The following is a 22357-nucleotide window of genomic DNA, read 5'->3' as shown; positions in this document are numbered from 1 at the left end:
ATTCATTTTAAAGTAGTAAATGAATAACATTCATTACTACTTTAAAATTACTTTGTTACTCACCAAAGCACTGGTGAATAACATCAGATCAACAATGTTATTCATTACTAATTTAAAATGTTATTGACAGAACACTAAATTTTGCAGCTAAATAAATTCAAGTTCAGCCGTTCCCTTCCGACTGTTACCATTTTGCACTAAAGGGCAAGGATGCCACACAAGCGACACTCTAGAAGGGGGCACCTGAGGGGATCAGGGCAACGGCCAGCGTGGCCGAGCCCCGTTCTCACAGCTCTGGGAATTGCGTGACCCCCCCCCCCCACAAACACACTTACACGACGACTTCGCACCGCCACGTCCTGCTCACGGCAGCTGGGACGTCCAAGGCCGCCGTGACGAGACCGAGGCGGGTCGTGAGGGAGAGAGGACAGCGGCCACCCCGGTCCCGCCTCAGAGGCCACGCGGGCAAGACGGCGGCATTGTTGCCAAAGGGGTGGGAGGGAGAGGACGCGGCCGGAGGAGAACGAACGGAGACAACGAGAGGGATGCGAGGGAAAACGAAACCGAAAAGATGAATGGCGGGGGGGAGCGAAGTGAGGCGAAGAGGCGGAGCGGCGAGGCTCGCGCCAGGAACGAGCGGTGGGCGGGGCCTGAAGGGACCCACAGCGCGGGCTTCTCGCCTCTTGCGCGCGCAGCCGCCCTCGCGCTCCGACGAACGCGGGGAGGCGTGGCTGCTCCACGCTCATCCCCAATCGACGTGGTGCTTTCCACCCCCATCCCCACTCGCCTTCTAATCCCGCCCCTACTCCTACCCACCCCCCGCCGCCGGAAGCGGAAAATCTCCTGTTTTCGCTCCTGCTGCCGGAAGTCGGTGGGCGGGACGTAGGCTGACGGCTGCTGATGCTGTTGTGGAGAGGTTTTGGGCGCGGAGAGAAAGGGGAGCGCGGATAACCGCCTTTTCTGGGAGTTTCTGCCGCCGCTGCCCCGTTGGGGCGGGAAGGGTGCGGACCCCCCCCCGTCCCTCCCTCAGCCCCCCTCACCATGTTACTGCCGTCCGACGTGGCCCGCCTGGTGCTAGGTAAGCGCGAGCGAAGGGTTCCTCTCCTGAGGGGGCTTCCGCCTGGCCCCTCCCGCCTGGCCCCGCGGTGTGTGTCTGTGTTTTGGGGGCCCACGGAGAAGGGCAGGCCAAGGGCGCCCCTCGCATCTCCCATCGTTTCCAAAGCCGAAGAGGGACACGCCCGCGACGCCCCAACTCCTAATTCATCGCCCCCGCCGCCACACTGTTGTGTTACGTTGTGAAAAGCTTTGCTCCCTCTCCTGCACATATTGCCGTTCTTTATTTACTGTTCCATAGCCTGCCCTAAAAGCAGAAATATTGTCGATCGTTATTTTTGTACTTCACCCTCGCCGTCCTCCACGGATCTAAAAGCTAAAGCGCGGTTAATTTTGTTTATTGCTTTACTCCACCGTAGCCCGTCTTCTTCCACTAGGGTCACGGGCTAAGGCGTTGCTTATTACTTATTTGTTACATATATATATGCTGCTCCCCCAGCCGCCCACATTTTATTCCCCCCTTTCTTTTCTTGCTAACATGGCTCCCGAAATGGCTTAGAATCACAAGATGGCTGTATGTGTGTTGTGGGGAGAGAAGGAAGAAGGGTGATTTTTGTAGCTTGCTATTTTGGCTTTTCCTACTTGGTGCTTCTTTGGTTAAGGATATATTAGGTAGTGGCCTATTCTATCCATGTTATAAAAATATAGCAGTAGCTGTCATAAGTGAAATGTCAGTCTATGCACGGCATTGTGAGCCTAGGGCTTGCTGATCAGAAGGTCGGCTATTCCTGCCCACCTAGCAGTTCGAAAGCACATCACGTGCAAGTAGATAAATACCGGTAGGTACCACTCCAGCGGGAAGGTAAACGGTGTTTCTGGCTGCTCTGGTTCACCAGAAGCGGCTTAGTCATGCTGGCCACATGACCCAGAATCTGTCTGCAGACAAACGCTGGCTCCCTCAGCCTATAAGAGCGAGATGAGTGCCACAACCCCAGAGTTGTCCGCGACTGGACCTAATGGTCAGGGGTACCTTTACCTTTATGCTTATATATATACATATTACAGGGGCTGCCCAGATCCTAACTGGATCTTGTGCATGCTTTGCTGGAAATACTCAACTGAATAAGATGCAAATGCCCCACCAAATAAGGTGGAACTTACTTCCTAGCAAGCATGAGTAGAATTGCAGTGGCACCCTGGATTTAATATCTAGTTCCCGGAGAAGGGAGTTGAATTGTTGAATTTTAAAGTTGAAAGAAATGCTGAGGATCAACAAGTCCAATTGGTGCAATGCAGGAATCTCATCTAAAGCTTCCATGACAGATGGCCATCCAACCTCTGCTTAAAAACCTCCAAGGAAAACGGGTCCACCATCTTCCAAGAGAGTCCGTTCCACTTTTGAACAGCTCTAACCACCAGAAAGTTCTGCCTGATGCTTAGTTGGAATCTCCTTTCTTTAGCTGGAATCCTCTTCCTCTCAGGAACTGGCAGTGGTGCTTTGGGTTCAGAAGGCAGATGAGCAGTGTTGCACTATGTGTGCCGCCTCACCAACTGCTATTGCTCATATGGAGGGCCAGAAACTATTTTATTTGCATAAATTCAATTTATAGCGAGCAAGAGAGGAACTGCTATTAGTAGTTTTTACAAACAAGAAAATATAACCAGCTGCTATTAACTTTGTTGTCAGTTAAATTCTTGTTTATATTCCCATTAAATTTAATTTTAATTATTAAAAATAGACAAAGCTATTTACATAATTGTTTAATAGCAGATGGTTTTGTTTTCTTTCATCATACCTTACAGAGTGATTCTCTGAAGTCCACATGAAGACAAAAACACATGAAAAAGTCACAATTGCTCTCAATAAGGGAGCACTTGCACACATCTTGCTATAGATTTCACATCACCCCAAAGAGGAGTTCTGGTTTTGTCAAATCCTAAATCTTGAATGCATTGCATTGTAATTAGGGTTCCCCACTACAAACGAAGCTTTGATGCAGACTGGAATCAATCTTCTCCTTGTCCACCCACCTGTGTTTGCTTGATTGAAGTCATGCTTTGCTACCCACGAGTTGCATGTGTCCCATCTTCAACATCACCAGACACCTACACGTACTTTAATAAGGTGCATAATGGGCTGGCATCACATGGTTGCTTTCCACATTGTAAGTTGTATATTAGTTCAGGCCACATGTGTTTAAATGTATCCTTTTATGTGTATACATTCAAATGTTACGTTTGTGTGTGGCTGCCAAGTGGATCAGACATGTAAAGTGGAGCTGCACATATTTGTTCCCACCACCACCGTGGATAAACAGAACAACAGGAAAAGCAATGTTGTCCATGCTGTTTCTTTGTTACATGGGTCATGTTTCCAGTTTGGTAATAAAGGCACAAATAACAATATAAAAATATATATTAGCAATCTTATCATGGGTTGCATCCTCGTTCATACCATATTTATGTGAATCTATTGCACACCTCAATTTTCGAAAGCTTGAAACCAAAAAAGGATTTGCTGGCGTCATCAAATCTAATGTGCACCCTAATTTTCGTGAAGTGATTTGGCCAAAAAACGTGCACATTACATTCAAGTAAATATGGTATTTTATAACTCTGAACTTTAAACCACCGAATTTCTGAAAATATTTCTTGGCTTTCTTCAGAAAGTGTTTCTAGCTGTTGTTGTTGCTGGTTTTGAAATGGTATCGTAATACGTCAATCCTAAATTTATCTGCTCAGAAAAAAGTCCCACTGTATTCAATGAGATTTTCTCGCAAGTAAGTGTGTGCGGGATTGCCTTGTAAAAGAACATTCCATATAAACCAGGCTAGACTCCTTTTCACAGTGGAATGATCATTTTTAAAACTCATGATAAATATGAGTTTAAGTATAATATCATTCGCTTTAACTTCTTTCCTTGTTCATATTGGCACAAAGGGTCAGAAAATATTTTGTCTGTTACAGGTTATTTACAACAAGAAAAGCTTTTAGCCACATGTCGGGCATTTATACTAGAAAGCTCAGATTTAAAAGAATACGCAGAGCACTGTACTGGGGAAGGCTTTGTTCCAGCTTGTTTACTGGTGAGTACATACTTGTGAGAAAGGTGGCTGTCAGTTTTGATCAGCCCCTGAGCTTTCTACTTTCCAAGATAGTTCTGCATAATGAATATTTCAACTTAAGGTTGATTCAGGTAATAAATGTTAGGAGCTCAGCCTACACTCAAGTAGGACCCTAGTAGAGACACACGCCCGACTGGCATGTTCCCTCCCTCCTGGTCGATCTTTCGGGAGCTTTAAAAGCTTTCTTCTGCCCGAACATCACAGTGACCCGACCGATGCCAACAGACACTGGCACACTTCGGGATCTGCAGAGTCTGCGCAGTTCGCGTGACAGACCTTGGCAACTCAGCATGTTGGCTAATCTACATATAAACACACACGGAGCACTGCAACATGGCTCCCCCTCTCTCTAGCATCAGACAGCAAAGAGAAAGAACAAAGGACAACAGTCCCACTTCACGGAACGCAGTAACACAAACATCCTGTCTCCGTCGCTTCCCACACTGTGGAGTCAAAACATATACCGTCATGTGAAAGACAACAATCCCATGACTGCAAATCATTTATCTAACAATAAATACCCCTCCACTACATGGTGAGCTTTGGAGTCCACATGAAAATTGCTTGCTTGAGTCTAAATGGCATCCATAACCATTGTGCTTTGGATAGTCAAGACATTTCCAGTATGTTGTTGCTGGAAGTTGTGTAGTTGAATGCTGTTCTTTTCCTTTTTTTCTTCAGTCTCTCTTTGGGAAAAACTTAATCACCATCCTGAATGAGTATATCACAATGAAATCGAAAGGTAAGAAGGGGTGTTGGGACTGGAAGATACAAGTTATAGATTTGGCTATTTTCTCCATTAGTGGGGGGTATATTGTGCAATAGGTTTTCTTTAGTTTTATAATCCACACTCTACTCGGTGACGACAGGACAGAGTACATAAATTATTAAATACAATTATCTTTTTAAATAAAATAAATTCTAGGTGGCTTAAAATTAGTTTAGAATTAAAAAAAAAAAAGTCACCAATGAAAACAAAAGAGCAGGACAAAAAACTTAATGCCAGCCAGCCACTCAACAGCAGAAAGAAGGGACCAAGAAACTGCAAAGGAAGAGGGGGAACAAAACTAGCCCAGTAGGAAGGAGGAATGGAATAGAGTATACTTGAAGTTTGCATGGCTGGCTGGAACCCTTAGGAGGATTTTTCAACAGTGCGACATTTTCTTACACACCTCACTTGTACATCTAGACTCCTAAAATGTTCCTCTTCGTGCTAAAGCAGCAGAAGATTCTAATTAAAGAAATTAGAATCATGATCTCTTGCTTGTGTAGTCTTTCCAGTTGATTCATAGATCAACCAGTCCTTTTCACATTTGACGCAAGTTTTGTCTGATGTGTTTCTTTAAAGAAGCAACAAATGATGTTCCAGCGATGATGTCGTCTTTATGGAAGAAGTTGGACTACACACTTTCTCAAATCAGGTGATTTGTATTGAAAGCAAATACCAGTCTGCATGTCACAGGGAACCTTTGTCATCTTATTTATAGGGCTGCATTCCTCCTATATACTTACTACGGTTGCATTTTGGTGGCGTCTTGGTGTTTTCGTACTGATTTTATCTCACTGATGCTTGTAAGTTATTAGACGTAGCATGCTGATGTTTTAAAGCTTTGATCAGAATGACAAAAATGGTGCCAAGGAAAGCTCCAGCCGGCTTTTATGGGCTGGGAGCGGACCACAGTGAAAACTGCTGCAGTCAGGTCCTCTCCCAAAGCCCCACCCTGCAGGCCCAGCCAGATTGGCTGAATTCAAATAGGGGGTTTGCTGGGAACTCCTAAAATGCTTTGTGGTCAGCCCAATGATTTTCAGCTACTGGTTGCACAACGGAATTTGCACTGGGGGGGGGATCACAGCTGGATGTGATGGGCCGCAACCACCACCACCCCAAACTGTGTAAGCAGCCACTTCTGCAACAAACCAACCCCTAAGCACATATATAATACTTCCAAAATAAAACCAAGCTTATTTACTACAAAATGTTAATCAGGGTGATGGTGTATTTGAAAATTGTTCATCTTACCATAGAAATATGTTACTGATAACAAAATTTAAATTCATGTTTAATTTTGATCCCCACCCCCCGTTGCCTTAATCCCTAATCTAAATGTCCATGTAACTATTGTCTCCTAGTCCATATGAAGCCAAGTTTCCCTTACACTTGTATATTGAATTCTAATTTCACTTGGCAATTTGATTGTTGCAGGAGCATGCAGAATTCTGGTGCATTTTGTGCTCATCAACGGGGTATGTATCAGAAAACATCTATTTTATGTAATCTGAATTCACCCCTCTAAAACCTTGCAACTTTTCCCAGTCCAAGAAGAAATCGACTGGAAATCAGTCGAATTCATTTCAGTATGACTTGTACATCATAGTATACTTAGAATTGCAATCTTATTGTAATAAGAAATTTTCTGAAATATTTATAGTAGAACAATTAACATTTGACAATGTAAATGTGATGGATTTGGCCCATAGAGGCAGAGCTTAATATTTTTGTGGTGTATTAAAGCTGAAAATCCTCCTTTATCTTGTATCTCTGAAGTAAGCATTGGGAGTTTTGTTTTCTTCATCACCCACCCAACAGACTGGCAAGTTCAGCTTGTCACTGTACTAGTTCAGAGTGATTGGAAGTAGGGAAACAACAGTTGTCCTGATCTGGAAGTGAGCCAGGAAAATACCATGTGTTATTTCTGCCGTTTAAATCAGCTCTTGGACTCCATAATCCTGGAATGTGGACAAACTCTTTTTCCTTGTAGCATGTGTCAACACTCCTGAATCTTGTGTGTGATTCCATAGTAGTGCCAGCAAGCAGCTGGCTGCCTCTTTCAGTAGTTGACACCAAATCTATTTAGCAACAAAACTAACTGCATTCCTGATTTGGTTCAAAATTACTTCGGGGGTGAAGGAACATTTGGTTTTACTGCAGTGCCACAATTTAGCTCTCAAAGCAGTAAAGGCACAGCTTAAGAAACTAACAGTCTGTTGAGATGGGCTCCTATCTCCTTTTGTTTTATGTCTTTTTCTAGGCCGCACAAGAAGTGCAATTGCAGATATGAAAAAGCAGAGAAGTATTCCGCAATCACTTCCCTCAAATTCAGGGTCCTCTGTAGCTCATCAGCCAGGACAACTGAACTCTGCTCCAATGGCAGCCACACAAGTTATTCTTAAACCAACTATAATCCCAGTTATGGCCCAGACAAGATCAGGTTCTTCATCGGCACCCCAGTGCCAAGTACAAGAAAGCAATATTAACAGTAAGTTTAAATACTCAATTCTGTGGACCTTGGGAGGGTGTCCCAGGGGTTGCACAGTTTAGCACAGTGTTGGGGAACGTCATGCTTGACCTCCAGGCCTCCCTATCTGGCCTATGGGACTCTCCCCAGTCCACATACCATCCTGATCCACAACCCAGCTTCACAGCCTATTTAGATGTTTATTCCTGTCTGGAATAGGTCCTTGAACTCTGCTAATGTCTTTAGTTTATCTAGATGGAGGATAGAGAGGGATGTGTGAGTGTGAAGAAACTAGCTTACTGTACAAAAGAATAAAATTCACATGTGTTGCTCCACTTACTTTTGCCTCTGGCCCTGCCCACTACTGAAATGTTTCCACCTGAATATTGCCCAGAAGGGAACATGGGGTGAAAATGGCTCCCCACCTCTGGTTTAGCAGATCTCCCTCCCCACTTTCAGAGACCTGTCAGGTGAAGCAGGAAGTTCTGCCTGAAGAGGAGTTCTCCTATCAGTTGTAGAAACCTCTGTGACTATTCCTGTCCCAACAATGAAGAAGACAAAAAATATGTCTTCTGGAGATGAATCAGAGGATACGCATTATCCCTATAAGCTGGCGTACTTCTTTTCTTTTTCGTTGAGACCAGTGGAAAAGAAAACCATTTAAAAACAATACAGCCACCCCTCCCCACTTTCTACTCTAGCAATGTGAACCTGGCAGGGCTTTGATTTTTTTCTGCTCTTCCACCCTGGGTTCTTCCTCGTCTGCCCCCCCAGTTGTTACTGGTCCTTTGTTTTACATTTGTGTATGTTTGTGAGAGAGTGGTTAGAATGGATATGCTGAAAGAGCCAGGTGAACTGAAAGTAATGAAACTGGCTTTCTGGCACTAAACCTGGGAAATATGTTAGAATCTATAGTTTTCCCTGAAAACACAACAAAACATCCTCATGACCTGGTTACTTGAGAGATCATCTTATTGATTTTACACCCAGTAGGTCACTCTGTTCTTCTAGATGAGAGTTTCTCCTTGACATTCCTAAAATAACTGACTCCCACTCCACAGTAACCCCTAGCAGGGTTTTCAGTGCAGCTGCGCCTTTGTTGTGTGGAATACCATTACTGCTGAGATAAGACAGGCACCCACTGCTTGTACCTGCTGATCAGTTAAATATATTTTTGTTTCAACAAGCTTTCCCACTCAGATGAAAAGGTCTGTCTTAGGTGTTCATTATCGATAGTTTAAAAACCCATCTTTACTTGTTTTTTGTACTGCTTTTAAAACCTTTTCAGGTATTATTTCTGTAAATTGCCTTGAAACACATGTGGAGGACAATAAAGAAATAAAATGGGGAAAATATTTTGTTTAAAAAGAGAGAAGAGGGAAATGTCTACCGTATTTCAGTTGCCTGTTGTCATTTGTCATTGCCTTTCCTATTGACAACAGAAAATGTTTGGTAGCCTAAAAAATCTTAACCAGAAGCAACATTTGTCTCACTCGTTTTTTCTTTTTAAAGCAGGAGACACTGCAAACTTGGTTTCTGCACCCCAAGAACGGAAGCTTCACTCGAGCATGGTGTCTCCCGGAAAAAGAAAAGGGTAACTGTTAGTTCTTGGCTACTGTGTTTTATAATTTATGAATCTCCTTTATGTTTTGAAGGGCACCTAATCCTCTATTTACAATAGTGTATTCACCCTGCTCCTTTTTACTATTCCCTTCTGTATGAATTCGTATGAAGTCACTTCCCTCATTTCTGCCCTCAACCATAGGGCTGCATAGTTGTGCTCACTTACCTGGGAGTAAGCCCCATTGAACTCAATGGGACTTACTTCTGCATAGACATGTATAAGATTGCATGGTTAACCTTGCGTCTCCAGACTATAAACCATTAGGTTATGCGGCAAGTACTCTTAACAGGTGTTCTCGGTTAAGGCCACTACGTTCCTCTGAGCAAAGAGCAGGAGGAATGAATAGATAAGATTTACAACATAAGCTGCAGTAAATGTCCTAAATTTATGTCTTTCTCATTTCTTTAAACTTCTGAAATACTTCAGTGACTTGCAGAAGAAAAAGAACATTGTATCATCGGGATCACAATTATCCAATAGTGATTTACGGGACGCTCCAATGGTGGAAGAAGAAAGCTCACCCATGGAAGAAGGAAGCGAACAGCTAGAACTTATAGAGGGTGACCTTCCAGTAAGCTTTTTAAAAAAACTGCAGAACAGCATTTACTTTCTTTTCTCTACTTGCCTTTTGCTTCTCCTTCCCCACACCCTTGCAGTTTGTTACTGCAATTCCAGCTTCTTTCATTGCTATGAAAAATTCAGGCAATAAGACATTTTTAAAGACTTTCCAGAGTGTGTCCCTTTTTGGTATAGCTTATAATGGTGTTTCTGGGCCAACTTTTAAATTGAATCCAGAAAGGTTTAGATGTATGACATGTGGTCGCTATGTCTGTGCACACATATGAATGTATAAGGGCCAGCCCAATATATTTTGGCACCTGAGGTAGACACCAAAATGGTACCACACTCCTCACCAGAGAAGAAAAGGTCAGGGAAGAATTAAATCAGGAACAAGGGGTGGAAGAAAGATTGACATCGGGATCTGCTGTTCCAGTGGACCCTGCTGCCTGAGGCGGTCACCTTACCTTGCCTCATGGGTAGGCTGGCCCTGAATATGTATAACAAATGTGCATAAAGTATATAATAGTATATAAAGTATAAGTAGGACTTAAATCTTGCTCCTCTTAGGATTGGTTTGGAGACGTGAGAGCAATTTAGAATTGGTATACTAAAAGAATCATAAAGACCCCAACGATTATTTAGTCCAACCCCCTGCAATGCAGGAATTTTAACTAAAGTATCCATGACAGATAGCCATCCCACCACTGTTTAAAAACATTCAATGAAGGAGGCACCTCTGGATAAGGGGGTGGGGTGTTACTTAATAGTGCTGGTAGAATCAGTTTTTCTTTTCTTTTTTAGTAATTTTGGACTGCTTCAAATTTGTTTTCTAGCAAATGATTATTGAAAATGCCAGAGAGAAAATTCTGAGCAACAAATGTCTCCAGGAGAAGCTAGCCGAAAACATTAACAAATTCTTGGGCAGGTAAAAGAACTTTCTTGACACCTCCTGTTCCAAATCTGTAAATTATTTTGGAAGCCTGCTAATTATTTGTAACTGTCTGTTCCAGTGATGGCAATATTTCTCAGACAGCAAAACAGGCAGAAAGTGGCCCAACAATACAAGAGTCATCAATTGATGAATTCCTTGGTCTTCAGGTAAGGTTGCAAGACCTAATGCACACTCATCTATGAAATGTATTTGATGCCTGGCATGCATTTGTAAGTGAAAAAGCACACCAAATAGTTAAAGAATCAGCCCACATTTCTTACTTTAAAGCAGACTGCATTACTTGTCACCCACTTAGCCAAGCTGCAGACCACCAGCCGTGTATGACAGCCATCAGGGCTTGATGAACCACCTTCTTTTGCTGTCCTCATGGGACTGCAAAACCAGGGGTGTTAGCAAGGCCAAAGCAGGCCACAGTATGTTGCTGATGCTCCGCATTTCATCTTGGTGGCTTGCAAGTTGTGCAGACCTTACAAGTAACTGAGGCACAGTTAACTGGGAATATTATTGCCCTGAACCTTATTGAAATTAATGAGAGCTGTACAATAGCACAGTTACCATCCTTTGTGACTATCAGTCAGTAGGACTTCTCCTAAAGAAGTACTTGATTGTGCTTAAAATCATGGTTTGGGTTGCTATGTCTACACCAGGCATCCCCAACCTTCGGCCCTCCAGATGTTTTGGACTACAATTCCCATCATCCCTGACCACTGGTCCTGTTAGCTAGAGATCATGGGAGTTGTAGGCCAAAACATCTGGAGGGCTGTAGGTTGGGATGCCTGGTCTACATGATCTGTTAAGTGATTTTTATTTACAAACTGAGTGGTAGCCAACTACATTCTACTCAAGAGTAGACTGTTTGAAATTAATGCCTATAAATTAGTAATACACATTAATTTCAGCTGTCCTACTCAGTATGACTAATGTCGGATACAGAAACTGAGGTTGATGTAGTTTTGTAATGAAAATTATTTCAAATATTTTTATACAATGTTTCCAACTACTGAGCCACTGTATTTTGTACTGACTGCATCTTAAAGGGAAATAACACAAAGGACAGTTGAGCAGTCTAGCATACGAATCTTGTGCACTAATAGCAAGCTTGATTGTCTGAATATGGATATGTTTGTAGCCAAAACACTACCGTCTGCACACATGTGGGGCAATATCTATGGGCTTAGAGAAACTCCATGGTTTCCAAAAATTGAAAAACAGAACACTTGGAGAAGAAGAACCCAAACAGCCCAGTGAGGACTGAGAATGCTTTAAGGGCACAGAGTGCTTGCTGGCTATCAGCTGAGGCAGAGTGAATGGGAAAACTATATCTAAGGGCGGGGCAGATGGGAATGGAGTACCCAGGGAAAGAGTGTGGCTGGCTGGGTAGAACCCTGAATTGGGAGTGTTCTGCACTGCTGATTTGTTGCTGATCCCAATTTATGTGTATATATTTCCCTTGACACCTTTTGGAACTATAGTAGAAACAAGTGCAGCCAAGATGGTTGGTGTCACTTCAGCTCCTACCATTGAGGTCAGGTTTATTTTATAAATTCCTTCTGATTTTTCAAGAAGGTTTTCTTCCTGTGTTACCTTTCAGCATACATTTTACATCTAGAGAGAACAGTTTACATCTTCTAACTTATTTGTGGGTTATTTTTATATCACCTACATAGCAGGGTGAGATTCACATGACCGAAGAAGCCATCCAGGAGATTCTGGAGCAAACAGAGTCAGATCCAGCATTTCAAGGACTCTTCGATATATTTGATTTTGGTGCAGGTTAGTTACCACTTTGAATACAATGAGTGTAATGAAAGGCTAAGGGGTGGTCTGGTTTAATTTCAGTGGGTCTATTCTGAGTAGAGAGAGCATTGGCAACAGTCCTATGTTCTGGCCAATTTCATATGTTGAGAAGTCAGTTATCACCACTTAGGAGTTTTGTAGGAACTTGGCATATTGTGCCTCATATTGTTGTAAAGTATTTATGGGTATAGCACTTCAGCATTTATGTAGCTGTCTGTAACTGATGCACACCAGGTGCCAGACATGCTCACAGAGGACTCTCTAAATGTGTGGTCTACAGTTCATATCTAGTTTGTTAAATGCCAAGTAGTACAAATATTTGGAATCAATATTTATAACTTTTGCTCTGCCACGATTGCCCAAAATACTTTTATGGATGATTGATTTAGTGGAAACAGAAAAACATACCTGATTAAGGAATATATGTTAGGTATAATTTGTGCATTGAATCAAATATTAGCACCCTTCCAGTTTATTTTTTCCATTTCTTTTAAAACAGGTAAAGCTAAGGGTGGTAGAAATGCTTCTCACAGTATTTCCACTCAGAATGGAGGACTAGAGAATGCAATCTTAGTGGACGAAGAAAGCCTAGGAGCACTTGAAAGTTTTATTGCAACAAAGGAAATCAGTAAGCACTTCTTCAAAGCTTTCCAGTTATTTTCAATACTTGTAGAATGTCCTTTTGTTCCAGGGCGTAGAATGTTAATTGTTAACCCTGCACAAATGATAAAACACTATTAAAGACTGGGAGATTTGAGATGTGCAATTGTGGACATGTTAAAATTACTGTTACTGCAGTCCTGTGTACACAAAGTAGGAAGTGAACCCTATTGAAATGGATGGGACTAACTTCTAGATAAACATCCAAAGGGCTGGGCTGCAAGTTGCTTAATTGACATTTGAGTTTCTTTGAGGCTTCAGTCTTCTTTTCAAAAGGTGAGCCTTGTTGTTCTTTATATAGCCTAATGATAACAGCTGCTTTGACTTCTAACCAAGGTAACTTTGTCCCCTTCTCTCCTTTCCGTAAATCAGCTTAGAATGACAGCTAATGCCAACTGTTGGCTTTGGAGCTCAAATGCCATTCTGATTACAAGTCAGTAGCACAAAACTAGATTTAAGAGCATGTGTTAAAGTAACTCCCCAATACTAGCCTGAATTAGTTTCTATATGCTTCTGTTTATTGCTGCAAACCATTACCAGCAAGATGGAGATTATGCAGACCACAGGTCTACATTGTGGTGTGCAGAGTCCAATCCACTCTTTAGGTTAGAGAGTATGCTAGTTCCACTATAGCCATCTCTCTTTCAGCCCAATAAGTCTTTCTCCAGCACCCCATGGGTCATGGGTAGAGTCCAGTCATGCTCTGTGCGGGATGCATAAGTGCTAAAGCAATGCTACAGCCTGAATGAGTGAAAATAGAGGTGGAGGTGTACTAATCTGCTTTTAGAATTGACCTGTCTTGGAGGCGAAAGACCAGGGTGGGATTAATGTACTTATTTCATATGGCATTTCATATGGTACGTGTGTTACGTCCCGTATATTTTTGTAGCACCATGGATTTCAGTGAAGCTGACGACCTTCATAGCACTATGATAATGTAAATGGATTACAAATTGTTTCCCTGTCTTTAAACTAGACTCATATATTGTATTAGACAAAATCAGCCTCATAGCTTCTCATAGAAGCATAGAGTTGGAAGGGAGCCTGAGGGTCATCTAGTCCAACCCCCTGCAATGCAGGAATCCCAACCAGATCATACATGATTGATCACCATCCAACCTCTGCTTAAAAATCTCCGAGGAAGTGGAGTCCACCACCTCTTGAGGGAGTCTCTTCCATGGTCAAACATCTCTTACTGTCAGAAAGTTCTTTAGTTGAAATCTCCTTTCTTATAACTTGAATCCATTAAATACAGCTTTGTAAATTCAAAGTGCAAGATATCCCCAAACAATAATAGCTACCCCAAACAATAACTACCATTACTACTGCACTGAGAAATTAGAAGAAGAAAAAATAGATGAGAAACTTTAAAACCAGATGGTTCTATTACTCCTTGAACTTATGCTTATGATATTTTAAATGACTTCCAATCACTTAAGACACAACAATCAAATATGTTCTAATAAAATACTCATCTGTACATAGAAGGGTGGGTTTGCTGGGGATTTTCTTCTAAAGGGGAGAGTTTCAGATGCTGGATAATGGTCCTCCCTGGATAAAGGGAGGGCAAAACAGTGACATGGTTCTTAAGGGGGCAGTGCAAATTTTTTAGTATCTCCATGGAGGTTTTACAATGTGTTTTACACAAAAGTGGTGTAATCTATTTTTATAACATTATTCTGGCATGGGGTGTCCTACAACACTAGATTGTAGTGAAACTGTGTTGATCTGTTGCAGGTGATAATTCCCGAGTATCTCTGTCATACACAGAAGATCATTCAAAAGAGGCACATGTTCCAAAGACTGGTTGCAGTGGTAGTGAAGTCACCTTGGAAGAACACCTGGAGATGCAAAATGTAGGAGTTGAAAAATTTCCCAGGGACTCTAAAGTGAGGAGTGAAAGTGACCCTGTAGAAATGGGAATGGCTAGCCAAAGAACCAAGCACAATACAGCCTTTGAATCTGAGCAGAATCATGTCTCTGGCCCAGAGTTCAGTGGACACAATGTAGGCTCTTGCAGCAAACAAGGAACAGCAGCGAGAGACGGTAGAACTGATAAAGACCTCTTATGTCAAGATCTTCAAAACTTGCCTCATTTGCAGTATGATCAGTTGGGTGTGATGCAAATCTCACCGTCTGGAGGAGCAGAGAGTTGTTCATTGTCTAATAATATACTCAGGACAAATGCAAAATTGCTATCCCCTCTGAGAACTGCCCGAAATGAAATGCTGAAAGGAACTGTTGCAGCCAACTCTAGCCATTCAGCAGAAACAAATAACAATCTAGAACACATAATGGGACAGCCAGCTGACCTTCCTGTACCTGGCCAGCAAAACCCAGACAGTCATGCTGCCTCGGATTGTCAAAGCCAGGATAAAATTGAGTCTGATTCTGCTGCAGCATTTGTAGCGAATGCATCTGATCCAAATGCTATAGAGCTCCAGCTTGAAGTTGTGGATACTTCCAACAGCCTTCATTCAGATGATCAGCCTGTGCACCAAGGACCTTGTTCAAAACCTCAAAACCAGAAATTGGAAGGCTCTGAAATCTCACAGATAGAAATGCAAGAGCCATCATCTTCCACAAAATCAGATGCCGATAGCTTATTTCGGTCTTCTGATAATGAGGGGCGTTCAGAGAGATCTACTGATGGCAACCCCACCACATCTGCTGCGTGTTGCTCTCCTCCTCCAGAACCAGTGGAAGAATCAGGTCCAGGGAACAAAGAATCAGGCAGTGTTTCCTCTAGTAGTCAAGCCACAGATGTAGATCCCTCCAGCGTAGTTTCCTTAAAAATCATTATCAGCGATGACTCATTCATTTCAGCAGATGCCGAGCTGAACAATGCAGTTTCCAGCATCGCTGGAGAAAACTTGCCGACTATAATCCTGTCCTCACCAGCTAAATCACCAGCCAAGCTAACGGGACCAGCGAGATGCATAACTTCGGAAGAGGTTGAAAGAACTGGGGATTCAGCTTTGGTCGAACAGAATCTTCTTGTGCTCAGACCTCAAGACTCTGTCGCAAGTACACTCAACATATCAAATGAGGAGTGTGCTGTTTTTTCCATTGCTGGGACGTCCAGCGTTGCCAAGGATGGGGGATTTATACAGCTGATGCCAGCCACAAACACATCTTTCAGCAACTCCAATGGTGTCTATATTGCCACCTGTATGACTGAGCCAGCTTTAAATGCAAATGTTACTCCATCCAACTTGGTTATGTTGCCTGGCAGTTCAGCATCTCTTGCATCGCAGGTTCCAACACCACAGCAGTTACGGACTCCTCCTAGAACAAGCAACTTGTTTGCCATGAACCCGCCAATGTCGCCAAACTTTTCACAGGGTAACTATTGGTTTAAAACCGTAACTGAAGTTTATACTGGTTTTGGTCATAAGTCTGTTGCTTTACTATTTAAATGAGTTAGCACTTACATATGACGTTGCTCTTCACTTGTAGGTAACTTATAAAATGTGCTTATGGTAGCCAGATGCAAAAATCATGCAGCTGATTTCAGAACAATCCAGTTTCCCATGGGCAAAATCACATAATAGAAGCAGAAGAGTTTCATTGTATGGTTTACTTGCAAATGGTTCCTGTGGCCAGTAATATCTAAACCTTGATTCCATGGATTTAATATCCATTTAGCACTATGGAATTTGTGCTTGTCTTGTTACAAGTCAAAAATCAGTGGGTGGCAAGTAAATTGACATATTTGTTTCTTTAGAATTAAGTACCAAGGATATCGAGTGGTATGCGCATGCATTCAAGTATGAAGAAAAGTTGATTTAAGAAATCTACCCCTTTGGCTTAGAGGCTGAGATTTCTTTGTTTCTGGATCTCACTATTGCAGCCCACATAACTAGTCTGGAGTGAAAGCTGTATTCTGGCTTGAAGTTTGTTCTAAATATGGAATGAGAACTAAGAGCAGTATACTAAGGGTTGCCTCACCCTTAGGATACCTACGGGGTAGCATGATCAGTGATCATGGATGATGAGAGCTCCTGTCCACAACATCTGGAGGTCACTACACTGGTTAACTCTGCTATAAGGCATTAAGTTGATGGTTGCCTGGCACATCTCCCTAACTGGGTTACTGTTTGAAGCTGTAGACTGGAGCACCTAACCAATATGTTGAGATGGGAGAAAGCAAAACAAAGGAGCCCTTCCTGGAATTGAAATGCATTGGGGAAGCCTGGTTTCTTAGGAGCATATACACAAAGCAAGGGCTTCTGCATTTGTTCCAATGTCAGGACAGTTGCAGGGGTTTCTTTGCTTCTTTTCTTGCCTTATTGTTCATCTGCCACACAAATAGTTGCTAAAATAGATGTGAATGCAGGCAACGTGTCAGACATTACTTCCTCCCTATAGCTGTGTACCTAGCAAAGGCTGGGTCACTCCCATGCAGAAGAACATATTCCTATTTTAGCCCTTTGCTTTAGAGAACTTGCTGTCTGCAACCTGCTGTATATATAGGATGGTGTTCTTCATAGCAAGATATCTCAGCTTAGTAGCAATAATGTGGTTAGAGCTATTTACTGCTCTTTCTTTAAAGAGCTTATAGCTGCTTATATAGGGTTCCCAGGGAGTCTGCCTTCCAGATAGCTTACAGGGACCATTCTCTAACATTGGATCATTGGCACAGAGAGTGAGAGAGACTCCAAGTACTAACAGCTTGCTCACATGAGTCCATTGATTTTCAGGTTCTGCCATCATAATCGCATCTCCAGTACAACCTGTGTTGCAAGGAATGGTGGGAATGATTCCTGTATCTTTAATGGGGCAAAATGGACATACATTCTCAGATCCTTCCCGTCAGGTAAGACGCTACTGCTAAATTTCCATACTGTCATTCTTGAGTTGGAAAATCTTGTGAGAAACCTTCATTGTGCTGCTTTCACTTTTTCCAAGGTTCTGCACATGCCAGTACAGACTTCTTTGGGTGGTGGTGTTCCTAAACTACCTCTCCCTCCCAAATCTCAGAGGATCCCAAGAAACAAGACAAATGCAGGTGAGCTAGCGATGTGGCTGAAGGAAGGAAAGTCTATTTCTAGCATGGGAAGAATTCATAGGTTACCAGCTCAAATCTGATTCCTTCCTCAGCAGCCCAAGATACTCAGTTCTGCAGGTAGAAACTATTGTGGCAGACTGTATAACATGTTTGACTTGTCTTTTTCTTCCATGTGAACTTATTTGAAACCTAGAGTATGCTTCTTTAGATGCTGTCAATTTTTTTTTAAAATCCAGACTTGTTTCTTTTAATTAACAGTTTGACTTTTAAACAAATGTTTTAGGAAAGTTGGTACCCGGTGGATCTGAGCCTATAAATCGTCCTGCTTCTCGTGCACAAAGGTCAGTTAAGTTGCATTGCATAAAATGCAGGTTTTTTTTCTCAGTTCTCAACATTTCTGGGAAGGCACTCGCATGGTAAAATATATGAGCAGTCCATAGTTATTTCTGCCATTTGCAGTGATAATGTTTAGGCATTGCAATCATGGGAGCTGCTTGCAAACATAATAGTGATTACTAAATTCACACATTATATTTTTTCACTTGAGTGGTTTGGACTGTTTTCTACATTGTTCCTTAGTAGCCTTTGAAATTTTAGCTTATAGCAACTGATAGGGAGTAGAAACTTTCTTGCAGCTGTTACTTTCCATTTGTTCAAAGAATTTCGTTTTAAAACTAGTGGCAAACGTGTATTTTAACATGAATGTTTAAATGAGGGTTCAGAAACTTTATTGGGTAGTTAAATTAAAGTGGGTATCTCTTTTACCTAATCGTTGCCTCCAGGGCCTTGTTCTTTAGAAGAAAAACGTTTCTGGGATTTGGACTAGGAAGCACCTCTAGAGCTTAGCCTTCCTTTGCAATGAAACGGTCCTACGTTTTTCAGGCCTGAGGTGGTTTTGTGTATATTCAGCAAATTTTACATGTTTTGTGAAGGGTAAAGTTCACAACAGGAAAACCTTTAAAATTAATTCTGTACTTTTTAATTTATTTATTTTTACCTGCATGGAGGGTGTTCTGCTTCTCTTCACCCTTTTGTTATTTCAGTAAAGCAAAAGTTGAGCTATTCAAGATTTTAAAACTGAAGGTGGGGGTGTCCCCTTAAACCAACTTGTTTGGTACTCTTTGCTACTAACGTGGCTGAGTTTATAGCCTTCAGCAATAGCTTTTAAAAATATACCAAAATAATTGAAAACAGAAATTTCATAACAGGATTGTCAGATAATCCCTGCCCTTTTCCCCCATTCAGAAATGCCAACTCAGACAAGAATGTTTGTGCAGAATTGAAAAAGAAGCTGGAGACAGTTGCTCTCGACACCCTAAGTTCCACTTCCAAACAGAATGAAAGCCATAGGAGAGTGCTTTGCTTTGACAACACTCTGGCTGCTCCAGCAGGAAGTATTCCATCATCACAGAAAGAAAGGAGTGAAAACCCTTTATGCTCTGGGAATTCTCCCAGCACTGTGCTTTCAACTGCTAAAACTCAGTCCTGCAAGAGGGAACGAGAGAGAACTTTGCCTAGGATTTTATGTAAGCCTGATATTACTAGCAGAAACTTAACTGCAAAGGACACCCAATCTGAGAAGAGACATTCAGGTCCAGGATTGGCATCGGATGTGTTAAGAAAACAGACGGCAAATAAAGAGAACGAATTGGAAAGGACTGTTGACAAACCCCCCAAAAACCAGGAGGTGGCGACTCTCTCAAACGGCCAACAGAACGTTAGCCTTCATAATGAGAAGAACAGCTCCTCTGCTCAGGAACTGACTAAAAAGCAGGGGCTGCAGCCAAATGCAAATTGCAAAATTTCAGCAGCTTTACCTTCAAAGGAGCCAAAAAAAGACCAGAACAGGTCTGCCAACCAAGCCCATTGTTTGACCAGTCCATTAACTAAACAAGCTGTGGAAATGCTGCATGACATCCAGAGGCAAAGCCCCGCTAGTAAACTTCCTGAAAATGTGGATTTGCCAGTACCACGCACACCTTCAGGAACTGGCGATAGACACTCTGAGGATACCTTTGATATAATAAGGACGCCCACGTGTAGACGGTATAGTGAAGACAGTACAACACCAAGGATCATGGTCCCTCCAGCTACTCCTGACTTGCCAGCCTGTAGCCCAGCTAGTGAAACCGGCAGTGAAAACAGTGTTAGTATGGCTGCCCACACTTTAATGATACTTTCACGAGCAGCCATTGCAAGGACTAGTACCACTACACCTCTTAAAGACAATACGCAACAGTTTAGGTCTTTGAGAAGTGCAAAAAAAAGGAAACCAGAAGACATGGTTGAATGTGAGATGAATGCACGGACTGCCAGTAAAAAAGATATGCAGAACTTTACAGTGCCAATAAAAAAGAAGAAAGTGAAGGTAAGTAAACTAGTCCTTTCAAACATAATTTCATGGTACTGTTTCTGTTCCAGCACAGCACTTCCAGGCAGAAGAAGAGTTAACAGCTTTTAATCCCAGTGTCTAGCTAAATGGCCCAGAGTGGGAAACATCACAATGTATTCTGTAAGATGCCTTTTCTTGAGCTCACATTGGCATTCCTAAACTAATGGAAACGGTTCCTTCATTTTTTACTTGTCACAACTTTTCAGAAGAAATCTTTGGCTGAGGAGACATCTCCCCATCTTTAGAGCTTGTCTTAATGAATCTTTAGGATCACAGTTGCTTGCTTAACCAATGTTTGCAGGCTAGCCTGTATTGGCCTGCTGTAGTTGTAAGAGACTGCAGGTATTGCAACCTTTATGATTATTTTTTTAATAGCTATGAAGTATTGGTACACTTACCAGTTGACCATTTAAGCCTATGTCCACTGTTGGACTACATATACTTATATATAGACTTGAGAAGTAAACAAAATTAGATTGGGGAAGAATCTCAATAGGTGTTGATGCAGAACATTTAAATGCTACGGGTCAGGGATGGTTTGTTCCAAAGGTTTATTTTGCCTTTTGGGCAGGACGAGACGTGATCCTGGTTTTTAATTTATTTAATGCCCAAAAAGTGGTGGGTGGAAAGCAGCCCAATACTGTAAGTGTAGGCGTACATAAGCCCAAAGAACTGTACAAGCTACTTTTGAAAAAGACAGGAGATCCCACTCATGGTTACAGTATTGGTTTTTACAGATAAAGATGTTTTTGTGTTGAGTTCTGTGGAACTAAGCAATTTTTAAGCACCTAGATCTTGTTTGCCTAAATGGTTGTGTTTTTTTCCTTTTTCAGCAGAAGAAGCTACCAATCGCATTTCCTGCTGGAATGGATGTGGATAAATTTTTGTTATCTTTGCATTATGATGAATAAAAACTGAACTGTTCATTGGTCTTTTGCAACTTTGAGGTGAAATAACAAAATGGGAGTGCAGTTGATGCATCCAAGTGTCACTGCGTATTTAAAAAGGCACGCTGGTTCTGAAGAAAGTTGCTAGCTTATAAATAACTTGGCAGATCAACTTCTGAGAAAGCACTTAATGTACAACCAGTTAAGTTTGCACAGTTATACTTGTGGGGATAATGTAAATATTGTACAGCTGTTGGAGTTGTAAAACAACAAGGTACTACTTTTTTTAACACTGGGGGTTGGATGTGTTTTGCAAAATGTGCACATTAACTGCTTAGACATTTTCATAGTCATACATTGTTGAGCCAAGTTACGCTTAGAAGCAGGTTCTGTTGAATTGTGGAACTTGCTTTCCAGTCAATGTGCTTGGGGTTATAGCCCAGGACAGATAGCTGGCTCAAGTTGGAAAACATAAGGTAATGGTTAGCCAAGTCTTAAATTGTATAGCTAGCTAACTTCTAACGATAACAATTCAGCTTGTCTTACAGTGGGAATTTCCCCAACCTGGTTCCCTTGTGCCTGTCTTTCCCTCTAGTTGCAAATCTGTTACAATAAAGGCTTTTTCAACTTTCTTACTATATTTACAAATATTAAGAGGCAATTTATTTTTATTCCATTTAACTTTAAAATACACCTGTAAATGACACTAACCCAGTGTGGGGTGTTTTCGAACATTTCCTAAAAGTTGTTGTATTTAACACACACCCTTAATAAGAGTTCCTCTTCCCAAAGAGATGTTTGAAACATGACTGCCATTAATTGGGATTTTTAACCCAAGCCGTTGACCATGGAGGAGGGGGGAATCTGTTGTCTCCTTTATCTGGTACAGCTCCTCAGGACGACAGGATTTACCTAAAAGGATACCCTATACAACCAACTGCTCTGTTGTAGTGTGGTGCTAAAGTTCAACCACAGTGTTATCAGTTGTGAGAGAGCAGATTACTCACACTAGTGTAGCTTGGGAATCCCTGCAATGTATCTTTGTTCAATTTTTATATT

At 41.9% G+C, this 22357-nt stretch overlaps 2 protein-coding genes across 7 annotated transcripts in view; one reads left to right on the top strand and one right to left on the bottom strand.

Moving 5' to 3' along the window:
• Window positions 1-677, bottom strand: part of ATM (ATM serine/threonine kinase) — a 60322-nt gene extending 59645 nt beyond the window's left edge. For both annotated transcript variants that reach the window (XM_028726212.2, XM_028726214.2), the window contains exon 1: window positions 336-677. The gene's annotated coding sequence lies outside the window, so the exon portion shown is untranslated. The remainder of the gene's footprint in view (window positions 1-335) is intronic.
• A 181-nt stretch (window positions 678-858) lies between these two features.
• Window positions 859-21938, top strand: NPAT (nuclear protein, coactivator of histone transcription). 5 transcript variants are annotated; one of them, XM_028726220.2, is made up of 18 exons: window positions 859-1078; window positions 4021-4139; window positions 4860-4920; window positions 5527-5599; window positions 6382-6422; window positions 7208-7435; window positions 8930-9008; window positions 9465-9609; window positions 10433-10524; window positions 10610-10697; window positions 12219-12324; window positions 12848-12976; window positions 14746-16353; window positions 17712-17827; window positions 17920-18019; window positions 18303-18360; window positions 19265-20387; window positions 21245-21938. In XM_028726220.2, the coding sequence occupies exons 1-18, from the start codon at window positions 1042-1044 to the stop codon at window positions 21320-21322; spliced, it is 4281 nt and encodes a 1426-aa protein (XP_028582053.2). In that variant the 5' UTR covers window positions 859-1041; the 3' UTR covers window positions 21323-21938. The 5 variants fall into 5 exon arrangements, with proteins under 5 accessions (XP_028582053.2, XP_028582054.2, XP_028582052.2 ...); XM_028726221.2 differs by having other exon boundaries at window positions 8927-9008; window positions 12222-12324; XM_028726219.2 differs by having other exon boundaries at window positions 8927-9008; window positions 21248-21938.
• The last annotated feature ends 419 nt before the right edge of the window (window positions 21939-22357 follow it).

The sequence above is a fragment of the Podarcis muralis genome, chromosome 4, assembly GCF_964188315.1.
Source record: "Podarcis muralis chromosome 4, rPodMur119.hap1.1, whole genome shotgun sequence".
NCBI lineage: Eukaryota > Metazoa > Chordata > Lepidosauria > Squamata > Lacertidae > Podarcis > Podarcis muralis.
This window is presented reverse-complemented; position numbering and strand designations above follow the sequence as displayed.

Coding starts and splice junctions, on each gene's coding strand:
- NPAT (XM_028726218.2), top strand. CDS start 1,042: ATGTTACTGCCGTCCGACGTGGCCCGCCTGGTGCTAG. Junction 7,436..8,926: donor ACAAGAAAGCAATATTAACA/GTAAGTTTAAAT, acceptor TTCTTTTTAAAG/CAGGAGACACTGCAAACTTG. Junction 16,354..17,711: donor GTCGCCAAACTTTTCACAGG/GTAACTATTGGT, acceptor ATTGATTTTCAG/GTTCTGCCATCATAATCGCA.